At 47.4% G+C, this 15,307-nt stretch overlaps 2 protein-coding genes across 3 annotated transcripts in view; one reads left to right on the top strand and one right to left on the bottom strand.

The window, feature by feature from the left end:
- The first annotated feature begins 4,561 nt into the window (after positions 1-4,561).
- On the top strand, positions 4,562-7,794 carry LOC118517149 (polypeptide N-acetylgalactosaminyltransferase 3-like). 2 transcript variants are annotated; one of them, XM_036063010.1, is made up of 5 exons: positions 4,562-4,931; positions 5,005-6,037; positions 6,112-6,213; positions 6,275-7,004; positions 7,133-7,794. In XM_036063010.1, exons 1-4 carry the CDS (start codon positions 4,801-4,803, stop codon positions 7,001-7,003), a joined length of 1,995 nt encoding a protein of 664 aa, XP_035918903.1. In that variant the 5' UTR covers positions 4,562-4,800; the 3' UTR covers position 7,004; positions 7,133-7,794. The 2 variants fall into 2 exon arrangements, with proteins under 2 accessions (XP_035918903.1, XP_035918902.1); XM_036063009.1 differs by having other exon boundaries at positions 6,275-7,794.
- A 1,292-nt stretch (positions 7,795-9,086) lies between these two features.
- LOC118517150 (histone-lysine N-methyltransferase MECOM-like) overlaps positions 9,087-15,307 on the bottom strand; it is a 45,341-nt gene continuing 39,120 nt past the window's right edge. The window contains exon 2 of the mRNA XM_036063011.1: positions 9,087-13,490. Coding sequence (XP_035918904.1) covers positions 11,890-13,362 — 1,473 coding nt within the window. The 5' untranslated portion in view covers positions 13,363-13,490 and the 3' untranslated portion in view covers positions 9,087-11,889. The remainder of the gene's footprint in view (positions 13,491-15,307) is intronic.

The raw sequence follows: 15,307 nt of genomic DNA, 5'->3' as shown, positions 1-15,307 counted from the left end.
CTCTTCTTTTTTTTCATCGAGGAAGTTACATAAAATTTACAAATTCCGTGTAGAAATAGTGGCGGCCTTTGTCACCCATTCGGCAAAGCAATCTTTGCAGCGCCGAAAGGTTAAAGGCATTTCAATTGAAGACGGAAAAGCCAGGATTCATGGTCGCATTGCATCGTTTGCTGCAAAAGTTGGTTGGACAAATTAGACGGAAGCACCAGCACCACGATGACGAGTGCCAGACGCTGACAACACATTCATCCTCTCGGACGCTGATGTTTTGTCGCGTGTTCGCCTTATTATCCGGCGAACACACTGGAATGAAAGGCACCCTTCGGAATGTCAACCATCGTACTAGTGCTTCTTTACCTTTAGGCTGTCCTTTCTAAGGGGTCCTTTTCTGTGCCCAGTGACGCTTTTCCAACCGTGGTGTAAATAGCAAAACACTATCACCATCCTGCCCGCCAAGCTGCTTGATGGAGCACGAGATGGAAGCTTTTCGCTCGATTTCATTCAATTTCACAATGAATCGTTAGAGAGCAAGGCAAAGGTCTCTCTTTCCATCCCTGGCCGTTTTCGTGTGCTTTATTAAATATTTAGCTCACCGCTTGGAAGGAAAAGGACGAGAAAAGAACAGCATTAGTTTGGCCCATGTTTTGGGAAGTCGGCGGGAAGCCCACACGCTCTGTGCTTGATAATGATTGCCTTGCAGCAATTAAGGTTTGGAAGGAAGGAGAGCAAGAGTGAAATGGAAATTACAAGCTGCCGTTTTTTTTTTTTTTGTTTGCCTTTCAATCCCGGCAAACGCATAATGTTACATGAATAAACGATTTTCATTTGGTGTGGAGGGGGGGGGGGGGGGGGGGGGGGGGGGGGGGGTGGGAGAACTGGGAAAAGCTCGTACACCAGGCACAATAATCCGATGCTTTCTGTTTTAAGTGGCACGAAGTGGGTTTCAAATATTCGAGTGATTTGAGTATAAGGAAAGAAGGAAATGGAAATGAAAACCAATTATTCAAACCGTGTTTGTAATAGTAATTCATTTCAGGTACGTCGCTTCCATATCGATTACTTGAAGTTAACGTACGTGGAAAGTGTCGTTTATACCTAAAAAGTTATCTGAAGAAGACAAATTGTTTTTCTAACGATCAATAAAATAAAAATAGAAGGACAATCAAAATGAATTAAACAGTTCATTAAAACATTCTTCGCAGTGAACAAAATGTACAGCGGTGGGACAAGCTTTACATAGTTTTATTATGAGCTTGATATAATTGGATTAATTCAGCAAGCTTTACACCGTGTATTATGAGCAATCTTGCTATGCAGACTTGTTAAATTTAAAGCATTTCCTATATCACACCTATCAACAACAAACAACGCTTGAAGTTCTGAAGCGACTGGTGGGACACATTCCGCATCTGCTACTATGAGCTTACTTATGCTTTAGTTTTGTCCAAATGTACATAATCTATTATTGAACGATTTTAAACGTTTAATCATTTTCTCTCCACCAAACCCACCCAGCTCCAAACATCCAAATAACAGCATTCATTGCAGACCACACATTCCGTTCCGTTGTATGAAACTTCATTTTTCATCTCATCATCCTAACCAACCCGCATATATACATTTGACCGAAGCCAGATATGGGATGGAAATCCTAACAATAACAAAAAATATCAACGATAAGAAAAGCTACAGCATAAAGTAACAGAGCCATCAGTGAAACCTTCGTCATCGTCCCGAGCGACTCCAGCCGTGGGTCCTGACAGGACACTCACTCTCGCCAGTGGTAAAAGCGTAAACAGCATCACCACAGCACATTTCCCCACATAGACTCACATTCCAAATGCGATAAGCTTAACGCTTCTTCACTCGCTTCTGTTGTTGTTTTCCCGAATCTGGCCGCTCGGGTGGAAGTGGCTCAAATTTCCTCCGGATACACGGAGGCCTACCATTAATCATCCATTTTCCAAAGGTTTATCACCAAGGACGGTGAGGATGGGAAATGGTTCAGGGGAAGGAGACCCCCATCATACACACACGGTCGCATCGGTCGGACATTGGCTTTTTCCCGAACTTTTCGGTCTCCTCTTTCACACACAGGCACACGTTCCTGATGCTTCTTATTTTGAAGATCTACCAGCAGCTCATCAGTATCGTCATTCCATCTCACTCTCACGTGCGAGTTTTCTGCTGCTCACGTGAGGCCCGACAAACGCTTTTCATCGATGTCAAGAAAAAGCCATATAAACAGTCGGCCGAGCGCGACAGAACGAACTCCCCACCGATGGGGAGTATGAGATGCTATAGCGCGGGGGCAGGGTGACTCGAATTAGATGAATACCCTATTTGACCGTGAACTTTTACTGCGTCTCAGTCAGAGTGTCTCGCGTCGGCTGTCGGGTTGGGAGTTGGAGTATCGGAAATGGCGCGCGTATTTTTCGCGAATCGAAATATCCCACACCCACGCACATTGTCGAGCGTTCTCCAAAGCGCGTTCTAGGCATGGCGGCCGTTCTACGGGTGTTTACTACCCGACCCGTGGTGCGGTAACGTTAGCTTGGTAGCGTTTAAATATAGACACGATACTTACGGGGCTTCAGCAGCGAGGTTCGGGTGAGCCGTGTGCGTGAGACGCGTGTGAGATGCACCCCTGATGCACTCCTGCACTAGCTGCAGTTCGGGGTTTTTGCTCAACGTGATGCAACACACCACACAAACACAGAGAATGTTCCGTGCCGCGTACTTTGGAACGAGTTTGTGTGCGAAGATAAATGACAATCTATTCGCTTTCGGGTAGTTCGCCCTCGTCACTATATATCACAGACCTGATGCGTCACTAAAACTTAATTAATTTAACACATCCACACGTCGTCGTCGCCGTGTCAGACACTTCCGATTCGGGGTGGGTTGAACGCGGGCCGGGCTACATCACCGGAGATTGCCTTTCTGTTTTGCGCAGCAACTCCCCGAGAAATGTCCCCGAAATGTTCCGAACGGTGTTGGTAAAGATTGCTGAACCATGGACCGCGCAGAATTCACGGCAAGGGAGACCCCGAGGACAAACTTTTCCGACAAACTCCGGGGACACTTTTGGGAGCAACACAGACCGGTCTAACAACACGTACAGTAGTAAAACAAGCTCATCAAGCACAAGCAAAAACTCGCCCCCCCTGCTGTGATGATGAATGAAGGGACAACCTCCTCAGGACATCAGATGATGGTGGCAGCAGGATGCGTTGACTTCGGCTCTGCCATCCACTAGCACGGTGACTCGGGGCGTCAATAACAATAACAAAAAAGCACACCAACACCCCAAATACCCCGTCGGTCACTCCGTCTTTTTGTTGTGAGAAGCACTTTGAAGCTTGCCCGCTTGGAACGGAACCGGAACTTCGCGTCTTTCTGCGCCAACGAGCGAACGCTGAATGACGTAGACAGAATCACGGCGTGGCGTTCGCTTGGTCGGGCCCAGTGGAGCGTACTACTAGCAGGAGCAGCATTGCCCGAGCGCCAAATGCCAACAAATGCCGGTAAAATTCACGACGATTCATCAACATACACACAGCGGCATAGACAGACACACACACAAGCGGATGGAGGAAAAATGCGCATGAATCGTTAAGTAACTGAACGCGAGCGGACGCACAATTGCAAGATTGCGAAATCATTGGCTAAATTCGAATCATTCGAATGTTATTGTTAAATTATTAATTACCCGTAAAGGTCCTTCCAGACAATGTCCGCTTTATTTGGTGAGTGTGTGTTTTTTTTGTGCCACATTTCCAAAGCTTCCCGAACTCTCGTCCTGGGAGCTTTTACTCAGAAATGAACGCCGTTTTGGTGACGCGCGTATCGCAGGGATTCGTACGGGATGAACTACGCTGCTGATGGGATTTTCACCCTCCAGCCAGCAGCCAGCCAGCTCGTATTGGGTTCGGGCAATTTTTGAATGGGACATGACGTAGTACCGAAAACAGAGAATCGACCGACCGTAATCAGGGGCCCGCTCGTAAGGTTTCACCGGAATTTGGCGCATGTATGTTGGATGCTTACGTTCACGATTCAGGTTAAAAATTGGTTCATTGTACTTTCTTGGTGTGGCGTTTGCGGAGGGATGGGTTTCTAGGCCGCCGGCTCTGGTCGGTTCCATGTGTTTACAGTTGGTTGATGAAATTTACTTTGAAAAGAGATTTCTTTGGAATTACTACTTTGTAATTATTATTGAGTGCTGGAATATATGAAGATGAAGATAAAAAAAAACTTATAAATGGAGTCAAAAATAAGTCGCAGTAATCTTCGAAACGATTCCTCGATTTCCTTCCTCTTGACCGACGTGCATTTGAGGTTTTTAGTATAAATAAATATTTGCAACGGGTTGTTTCACTTTGTTTTACAGAAGATTACGCTTCAATTCATTTTTGATATAAAATTTAAATATTTAAGCAAAAAATATGTATTTTTCAAATTTCACTCCACTCATGTTCCCACAGTGCAACATCAAAACCGTTTCCATTTAAGCGTGTGGATTTAAGCGTTTCGCTGCTGTCATCGCGGTAATGTTTATGTGTCAAATTGGTCGACATAAGCGAAAAAAACACAGCAGGGAAAACAACAAATTATACAAAATGTTACAAAACTTACCTTACGTATTATTCCTGTAACCATTCCGTAGTTTTTAGCTTAATTATTCCGTAAGCAGTATTTGTAAGTGTTAAGCCCAGTGCAAACGGGTTCGTAGGGGGTTTCCTTTTCTACTCCACAAATCAGCTCCGCTATTGCCGTGGAGATTGGTGCGGCTTAACGATGATGTTCCGTTTGCGGGTCAAGATTTTCTACGTGTACATCATCATTTCGTTCGTGTTTAGTGTGTATTTGTTTTTATTTGATTTCGAAATATTCGTTCGAAAGTTTATCAACTATCACCGACATGTGAGGTAAGTGTAGTCGGCTACGGCTCTCTGGGGAAGCGATAAGCAGCAGCGTTCCTATCATCTCATGTCGTTTCAGGAGCAATAAATTCCCGGACCGTCCTCGGATACCGCAGATTGTGGGGCACTATGTGGGTGTCGGTACGACCGGCAACCTGTCGAAAGATTTCATGAAACACAAACAACTTCGATCGGTGCCGGGTGTCGGTGAGAACGGCGATCCGGTCGTCATACAGGCGAAGGATCTGCTCAGGATGCAACAGTTGTTTCAGATCAACCGGTACAATCTGCTCGCTAGCGACCGGATCGCACTGAACCGTAGTTTACCGGATGTGCGGAAACCGAAATGCGTATCGAAGCAATATCCCGCCAAACTGCCAACCACTTCGATTATAATCGTTTTCCACAATGAAGCGTGGTCGGTGTTGTTGCGGACGGTGTGGAGCGTTATCAATCGATCACCGAAAGGGCTCGTGAGAGAGATTCTGCTGGTGGATGATGCTAGCGATCGACGGTTCCTCAAGCACGAGCTCGATAACTACGTCCAGAAGCTTCCAATATCCGTTACCATTTTGAGGTTAAATCAGCGCGAAGGACTCGTGGCGGCAAGACTGCTGGGAGCAAGGATGGCAACCGGCGACACGCTTACCTTCCTCGATGCTCACTGTGAGTGTTCACCGGGATGGCTCGAACCACTTCTAGCCCGGGTCCAAGAAAACCCCAAAAAAGTCGTCTGCCCCGTGATCGACATCATTTCGGACGATAATTTTTCGTACATTAAAAGCTTTGAGTTTCATTGGGGTGCGTTTAACTGGCCGCTGCACTTCCGGTGGTACGCGTTGAGCGATGAGGAGCTGGCGGAACGTCGGAAGGATACGACCACACCGTTCCATACGCCGGCTATGGCAGGAGGGTTGTTCACGATCGACCGGAAATACTTTTTCGATATTGGGGCGTACGATGAGCGGTTGAAGATATGGGGTGGCGATAATCTGGAGATGTCTTTCCGGGTGTGGCAGTGTGGTGGGGAGGTGGAGATTGCACCCTGCTCGCACGTTGGTCATCTGTTCCGGAAGAGCTCACCATATACGTTTCCTGGTGGCGTTAGTGGGGTAATATGATTGAAATAATTATATTACTTAATCTAAAAGAGATATTTTAAAACAATTTCTATTATCTTCCATAGATTCTCAACGAAAACCTGGCCCGTGTCGCTCTCGTTTGGATGGATGATTGGGCCAAGTTTTTCTTCAAGTTCAACAAGGGTACCGAAGAGTTCAAAAGCTTGGTAAGTCCGCCATTTTGAAGATCGTTTTGTACAGCGAACTAATATTGCCTTCCCTTCGTAGAACGTTTCCAATCGATTGGCACTGAAGCGCACCCTAAACTGCAAATCGTTCGACTGGTACCTGAGGCGCGTCTGGCCCCAAAACTTCTTCCCGGCGCCGAACAAATTTTTCGGCCGCATACAACCGATCGACCTCACGTCAACGTTCGACTACCAGGAGTACCTCACGCTGATGAAGAAGATAAATCTCATCATAAAAAATCTTAACCCGGAGCTCAAGTGGAAGTTTCTCATCAAATACCTCACGGAAAATGTGAAACGGATCGGCGACTCGATGAAGGCGGCCAAACACAGCCCATTCTGTCTGCACAAGCCAAAAACGAACACGGCCATTAATCAACCGTACGGTCAGGCGTATCTGCAAAAGTGTTCGCTGCTGATCAACGTGCTGGATGAGCAGTTCGTGATCGACGACTATGGGCGCATCATGACGGACGAAGGGATTTGCCTGGATTCGTTCCGCAAGACCAGTATCGATGGGGAGGAAATTGTGGAAGGTACGAGAAAGATAAAGATGGTAACGTGCGGAAGTCAGAAGCCGAATCAACGGTGGGTGTACGAGACGGATACGTACCATCTGAAGAACATTGGGGACGCTTCGGAATGTCTCGAGCGGAGCGTTACGATGATAAAGGATGATGGCGAAGATAAGTACGAACTGTTTCTGGGTCCGTGCGATGTGCGGAACGAGCTGCAGAAGTGGATGCTGTTTCCGGTGGCGTGGAAGTAAGGTAAGCGTCCGGAGCTTCCGCAATACTAGTCCGAGTTAGTAAACCCCGCTCAGGATATCTGCACAATCTCTCTTTCTCTCTCTGTCTCTCTTCCTATCTCAATCTTTCCCTAAATCATCCGTGTGTAGTTTACTACGAGGAACAAAGGCAAACAAAAAGGATTTCAACCAATATCAATTAGTTTCTCTCACATACCAGTCCTGTTCTCCACTAGTTAACAAGAGCAATTTAAACGTTAGTGTGTAATGTTAAGTAATCTCGCAGCTCTGTACCGAACCGGGCCCAAACTAAACCAACGTCGTAGTCTGCATGTTGTGTGTGGCAAATCTTTAAACACAAAATACTCAGTTTGAGAGGGCGTGAATGTGAAGAAAAAAACGTATTTCATTACAGTAAGATAAACCGTGTAGCTTAATGGGCTTTAGCGGTACCGTACCGTACCCAGGGAATAAGGATAATGTGGTCGTATAAGTATATTAGGTGTATCTATCGGTGTATGTGTGCGAGACGCTCTTTTGTTTCTATTTGTACTTTTGTAATGGAGTTTTTCCCCCCTTTTTTCTCTCGCTCCACTTGACAAGACTTATTAGCAGTGTTAGGATTTTCGTTTACCACATTAATTGTACTTCCTTTTCAACCCCATTTTCTTGTTAGGATTATATAATTTGAAACTGTGATATTGTGAGTAGAGCCAAGCGGGGGAGGTTTTTTGGACCACTCACCCGATAACAAATAACACAAGCAAACTCAACGCTCAAATATAAATGCATAATTTCTAATACAAACCTTTGTCAGGATGGGAACGCAAAATGACTGAAGGTAACATCCGAACAAGCGCGAAATGTCACATGACAAAGTATACTTGGCTCAGATCGTGGTCTGCGGTCCTCTAAATATCTCAAGTTCGAGCGTCGTCTTCTGCCAATTCAATGTCCTGGCTTTTTTGGTGGATGTCTCAACGATTCTTCTTTGGCCTAACGATCTCTGAGGTCATGTCTGTCATTTCTGGCTTACTATACTCGATGATACCATGTAGTTGGATAGTCTAGTCCTTACTACGGGGTGTGGATGGGAAATCTGTATGAAGACCGGTGCCGCTGTCACATCTACGACCGGGCCTGATGTTTCGACGCCTTCATGCCAATTTGAGCCTAGTCTCCTCGTGATTGACCCTCGAGGTGAAAGAGGAGGTATTTTCCCTCGTTACGATCGCTATGCAGCTATGAAATCCAGAGCCGCATTTTCAAGGGAATTGTATCTATTACGGGGTCCACAAACTCCTGCGATACAGAAGACTTCAACAGCACACAAAATACGGAATATATCACTCGCCGTTTTCGAGTAGGGATCCCGTTCGCCGTTAGTCTAGAGGAATTGAAATCGTCGAAGATCAGATGCATCCTTGGGCCGAGATTCCTGGACAGTGATCCACGCCGAGACCCGATAATGTCCAATAGACTTGCCTAATAATTACAAGTTGAAGAAGCAAACGCCGTCACAGTTGATGTCAGCAGTCTACACAGAGTTTACTACACGGGTCGTCCGGTGTCATTCTCATTCAAGGTAAGTACAGCTCACCAAAGCTCGTCATTATAGCAGCTCTTCCATTGTACTTTCTAAAGAGTAATTAGGAGCATAAAGTCATTTTTATTATCCTCCTCTCTTTTTGTTTGCATTGAACTGAAGTAGTGTTGATTGGAGAGCTCAAGAGCAATATTCGATCTCATGTCCTAGCTATGAAGCTCTATCCCTACCATGAAGCTCTGCCCGCATTCCTATGCAGGATAGAACTTCATACTTCAGGTTTTTAATGTAAGTATAAGGACCTCAAAAGTTCTGAATAGATCCACCATCCTCCTGTGAGACTCTGTTTCTAAATGGAGAAGTTTCCTCAGCATATGCAGTATGACCAGTTGTTGGCTGTCAGCACCTTTACAAATTGCTAAAAATGTATGTTTCAGGGCGCGATCACCTATCTGGATATCACACCAGATTAAAGTAGTATTTTTGCAGGACCGCCTGGTAGTCATCATTTCGTGGGTTACATCCTCAACATCACACAAAAACGGTCAGTCAAAGTTGTTTTGCTTTTTCAATCTATTTGTGCATGATATTTATTCTCGCTTGATACTCACATTCACTACAATTATAACGGTAATAGGTTTCTAAATACATGTACAAAAAAGAAAGAGTAGCTTACTAACTAAAGCTTGTGTGGTGTTTTGTCCTTTTTTGTTTGTATGATTTGTTGTTTTTGAGTTTTCTTACGGCTTAAAGAGACACAAAAAAAAAGTACTTGTAGTTATAATAGTAATAATGGTTGCGGGTAATTAATTGTGTAGGTCGCGCGGTTTGATGATGTGTTTGTTACTTGGTGGACAAGAACAAGATGGAAGTCAAATCAAATAACTAAGAGAGAAACACTAAAAGAAATGGCTAAGAGTAGTAAACTAAGAGAAGGTAACGGGGAATACAAATAAAATCTTACAAAAGGAACACACACACACACTACAGCGTGTGATGGTAAAAAAAGAAAGATGGCGTAAAGTAACCTCCCTATCTGTTAAGTTGGTGAGTGCGCGTCGTGTTTTGTTTCCCTTTATTGAGTCGCGTTTCGCGTTGCGTTTGTTTAACTATGATGATTAGTGTGCTATTTAGTTTCGCTTTATTTCTACCACATCGCCATCATCGATGGACTTGGTCGCTCTGCATTCATCTGTTTCTTCTCGCTTTTTACTGCTCTTACTTTCGCGACGACGTTTCGCGTGTGTGTGTATATTTGGACTAATAAAAAAAAACGTACAAGAAAAACAGCGGTGTAAAACAGATAAAATCATCTCAGGACAACAATAAAACAAACATTACTTTACAAAACAACCTGCTTTGCCTGCCGCTTCTTCAAGTAGCAGGACCACGTGGAAGACGAGTTGATGGTGCGTGTTTATGTGGGCTTAAGATCCAGGCTTTCTTCTGCCAGTCACTTTGTATTAGCTTCTTAACTATAGTGTGCCGATCATGCGAAACCGTAGGGACCTATCGACGTAGACAATCTCGCCCGGTATCTTGGTCCATCATTAAATTGGTAACTAATTTGTAACAGCGTGCGTGTGGCGTAATGTAGGAATTGGTTTTCTAATTGTAAATATGTGTGTCTTCCAATCTCGCTTCCCTAGGCCACGGACTATCGGCGATCCGCGTAGACGACAATCGAACCACCGCTTGCTCCTATCTGTCAACCGGAATCTGGTGACGCACATCTCGCTGTCCGGAATCGGTAAGCTACCTCAATGCGCTTTTGTATTCCAACCTGGTCTACGTTTAATGGCTACCGGGTTTTTTGTGTTTGTTTCTGCTGCAGTCGAAAGACACGATCAGCTTATCGTACGCGCTGTATCGCACAGCTACCAAGAAAACACAAATCCACCACGAACGGTACCTGGTTCGAGCTGTGATGCTCTTGAAGTTACGCGAGAGGTAAGTTAGCGCGATAAAAACCCTCCTCCAAACGTTTTATGATCACGCTCCGAATCTTCCTGGGTTGAGTGCGATCTCTAGTCTACTGCCTAACATCAGACATACACTTATCGGAGATCAGATGGCGTCGGTGTTTTTTGTGCGCCATTTTCTTCTTGCCGCTGTTTGCGGCAATCCTAATTAGAGCAACTTGGTTCGATTGTTGTGTTTGGCCGCTTGCCGGGAAAGGTTTTGCGGGGCAGGGGAGGAATTCGGGAAAATAGGTAATTCAATATTCGCTAACAGTAACTAATTAACAAACAAAGCTAAGCTCACGGTGCATCGAACGCACGGTACTATCCAACGCAACGATCTATCAAACTAGGAAGAACTAAAACTCAACAATACTTGTAACACTTGCACTACTAATCATTACTTTGTAAGGACGCACCTTCGCTAGTCCGGCCAGTTCTAACCTATTTCGTGTCCGGAGCAATTCGGAGGTTTGGTCAGCTTACGAGCGTCCCCACTATTCACTACAGGTTAAAAATTTCGCTACTATACTTCCCTCGGCGTACTTTTTCCAGATCAGGCGAGCAGATTTTACATTTGGCTTTGGTTCTTACAATTTCTTTTCGTTTTTTGAGTACCATGATTACTTTCTCGCTTAGATCTGGACGCGGAATTTTATCATTTAAACACAGTTGCTTTTTACACAATAACAGTAGCTGTCAATCAAGCTGTCAATCGTTCTATGCTAAAATGGTAATATGGGGAGTAGCTAATAGTAATAATTAAACACGATAAAACATATAAAACGTCGATTTCCAGGGAGCAAATAAGATCGGTATGGCAAGTAGATTTTTTGTTAACAAACTACAAACGAGCAGGGTATTTTATCACCGTGTCCGTCACTTGCAGAGACGCCTGTTTGTGCGTTGTGTTAAGTGTGCCTTCCTAATTCCTAATCTCATAATCTCTCGTCGGTCGTCTCTCGCTGCAATACTATAACGTTTCGGCAACGCACTACCTGTAATGGTCGAATGGGTAATGGTAATCTGAATCTCTTGTTGCGAGTCCACCCTTCTGAATACAAGGTACTTAGGTGCTAGTCGAAAGGGTACTAGCAACGAACCCACCCTATATCCGGCAAACGAGTGCCCAGGGTTTTTTTCCCCATACTTCTTACGCTACGATGTAGGATCGATTGTACCTTGCGGGTTTAGTAGTTGTAGTAGTAGTAGTAGTAGTAGTAGTAAAAACAAAACACGTTGGCTGTGACCACACACACTCGAAGCAAGTGCGAGCAGCGCGATAGTACTGTGGCCGAATACTGTCGAAGGAACCATCTGGATCGTGATCGTTGATCATCATCAGCAGCAGCAGGTACACCCTAGATCCGCGGGACCACACGTGTGCGTGCGTCCGGTGGTCAGGTGACCTGTAAGGGTTCGTCACCGTCCTCGTTGTTGTTCGTCTCCATCTTGATGTCCTGGTCCGGGACGCTGCCGAGGCTTGCCGCCGGCGAGACGGGCTCTTCGTCCGAGGGTGTCGAGCTGCGGGACGAGTGTGTATCGGTTTGTCCATCCTGCTGCTGCTGCTGTTGAGCTTGTCGCCGTCCGAACGGACTGTCCCGTGCGGTGTTTGACTGAGAGGAAGGTGATTGCTGCTGCTGTTGCTGCTGGTGCTGCAATCGTAGCGGGATCGGTAACTGAGTCACTTTCCCCATGAAGGATCGTATCTCCTCGAAGTAAGAGTCTTCCGGGATGCCACGACTGTTCCGCCGGGCCGCTCGCAGCCGTTCGTCCAGTCCAAGGCCTAGGCCAGCTGCGTCCGCTTCGTGCTTCTTCAGATGCCGGTCCAGGTTCGTCTGCTGACCGAAGCATCGCTCACACAGCGCACACTTGAACGGCCGCTCCTTGTTGTGGATGTTGCGCACGTGTCTCTGCAGGTTGCTGGAGATGCTGAACGATCGCTCACAGTACCGACATTTGTACGGCTGTTCGCCCGTGTGGGTACGCAGATGGCGCGTCAGGTTAGCCGATCGCGGGAACACTTTGCCACAGAACTTGCACGCGTACCGATCCTTGTTCTTGCCGTGAGAGCCTGCCGTACCGCCGCCAGCACCTCCGGTCGGCAGGTTGTGGTTGATGATGTTGGCGTTGTTGTTGTTGAGGACATTCCCACCACCGCCACTGTTGGACGCACTCTGACGTAGCTGCGATAGACTGACGGCGAGTGCTTCCCGTTCCTTTAACCGCTGCAGATTGTACGAGGAGGAGGATCGAGGTGGCAGAAACGACCCACGGTACGGGAGAGGAAGTCCCGCCTTGGCGATCGCTTCCAGCATGAGCGGATTAAGGCCCGGCGGTCCGGAAAACAGGGCGTTCGGGTTGGTGTGGTTCGCGAGGCTCGATATTCGGAACTCGTCCTTAATGTTGATGTGGTTGTTGTTGGTGTACTTCGAGCTGTTGTTGTTGTTGTTGTTGTGGTTGGTAGGGCTCGGGCTCTTATCACTATCGGACGGTTTGCTGTGGTTGTTGTTCAGATTGTTCGAGTTGTTGTTGTTATCGTTAAAGAATATCACATTGCTGCCGGGCTTGCTGTCGGTCGAGCTGGCCCGCGGCGGATCCGTCTCGTCGTCGGACGAGGTGGAGGTGGACGTGCCGCCGCCGCCGCCGCCAGCCGAAGACTTCTTGCGCTCCACCCGCAGATCGAGCGGTTGCTCGGCGAGGCTCTGGTGTTGCTGCTGCTGCTGGTGCAGCAGATTCGACGAGGACGACCGGTTGACGAGCGAGAGATCGAACGGTGCCGGCAGGGTGGATCCGAGACCGAGCAGCGGATAGACCGCGCCTTGCTTTGGACTGGGCAACATCTTGCGCGGTGAGTGATCCTTCTCGCGCATCTTGCGCCTCACTGCATTCGCGCAGATCACGGTTGCGGCCGTTGTTGTCTCTTTTGTGACACGCGGGGACGAGAGTAGATATGGGGGGGGGCGTCAACGTCGCCGTCGTCTTCAGCCAGCTAACAAACCTGCCAAGAGAACAACAATAGAGAACAAAGAAAAAAAGACGGAAAAGAAATTGTAGAGAAATTAATGACAACGAACGCAGAGAAACGATCTTGCGGCCGGTTCCGTGCGGGATCTTAATTGAGTCATTCATTTCCGTTGCGTTCCCGGACACCACACGTGGAGTGGCAGCTTCACGCGAAATCGTGGAGTGTTTACGTATAAAGAAGCCATCCCGATGGCCTATCTTCAAAGTGTCCAGAGTCCGGAGAAAAGCTACGTACGCCAACCAATAACAATGAGTTCTATTGAAGCCGAGACAATCGGAATTAGACACAAGGGTCCTCCTGACACCAAACGTCCCGGCCACCAAAGGGGGTTGGAACAAATGAAGTGTGCCCTCGGTGGACACAAAGTGACCACGACTCCGACCGTGAGCAGATGCGACCCAGTTCGAACGAGGCTCCCGGAGACTCCAACTGTCGCCGAGTAAATATTGAACTTGCTATCATCTTTTGATATTGTCTAGTGTGTGGTGGTGTCCGAGCGAATCCGATGGCCCGACTGTCACTGGCGTCCGGTTGGAATGTTAATCAAAAAGACCGCCCTTGCGTCTTCGTCATCTGCGCCGGGCCTCTCCTACCATTAGGGGCGATGATGATGATGACGATGATGATGCAGCTCGTTGCACCCAACGCTCGGCAACCGACTGCGGAAATGGTCCGCAGGCCCAAAGACAAAGAAGGATGGAGGTTAGGAAAAACGACCAGTGCACCGGACAAAAGTAGCCACGGGCAGCTAGCGACTGCACCACCGTGCGCGCCCTGTCATTGGATTCCAGGGATTCAATGCGGAGATGCCAGAGCCTGCTCCAGATTTCCTTTTATGAAAACCCATTATTTGTTCGCCACGACAGGGCGCGCAAACGGTCTGAAGTGTGGCGCACGACGACCCCGAAATGGCACGTGGGTGATGCTGCTGCTGATGGCTACTCTCAGCGTGTCTCAGCCCCGTTACCTCGATTTTCCCGCTGCCATCGCATCTTCCGAAATGGACAGTTTTCAAACGGGCGTTTGATCGCGTGTTGCCGGGGTCGTGTTTGCCGACCACTCGACTCGTAGCGGTTTTTACAGTGTGGCCGAGCGGCCTCAAGAGCCACTCGCCTTGTTCAACAAACTTTCTTTCGCCCCCCCCCCCCCCACCCGAGATGTTCCCCCTTATCAGGTTAATTCCGCAAAGGCAAAACGAAAAGCTGGATCATTCTTCTTCGGGTCGGGGTACTATGTCCGCGCGGAATTCGTCACGGAGCACCACGGTCGGCATGGATGTTTGTTTTGCTACAGTTCTTCCTTTTCCTATTTGCCGTGCGGTCCCGTGCGGGATGAATGCATGTTTCTATCGGTATCCCCTCACCCTTTTCCAGCCAGGGCAGGGAAGCGATAGGCGACCTGCAGGTCGATGAAACGTCGCCGGTCAATCGCGCACGAGCCGTGTCGTCCAAGGGTGCGCGTGAGTGTTCGGGATTGGAAATTGAAAAAGCCCAACACACCGCGTGTGTGTGTGTGTGTGAGTGGAAAACGGAAACAGGGCCGAAATGCCGTCATGCGAAAATGGGAATCGTGATATGCGATCATTATCGTTGCGGTGTAGCGGGTGTTATGTGGTTGACCCCCAAGTCGTTCGTCCAACCTGAGGGTAGCTCCAAAAACTCCAGGTGACTAATGGTTGGAGGATTGGCGACCAGCGAGAGAGAGAGAGAGAGAGAGTTGGGGTGAAATGATTTGTACCGATTCAGAAAGATTGTGTGGATAATGATGTTCAAATTGCTTCACGGCTTCTT

The sequence above is a fragment of the Anopheles stephensi genome, unplaced genomic scaffold (genome assembly GCF_013141755.1).
Source record: "Anopheles stephensi strain Indian unplaced genomic scaffold, UCI_ANSTEP_V1.0 ucontig54, whole genome shotgun sequence".
Classification (NCBI taxonomy): domain Eukaryota; kingdom Metazoa; phylum Arthropoda; class Insecta; order Diptera; family Culicidae; genus Anopheles; species Anopheles stephensi.
The sequence above is the reverse complement of the archived record's forward strand: the minus strand, read 5'-3'. Positions and strand labels throughout refer to the sequence as shown.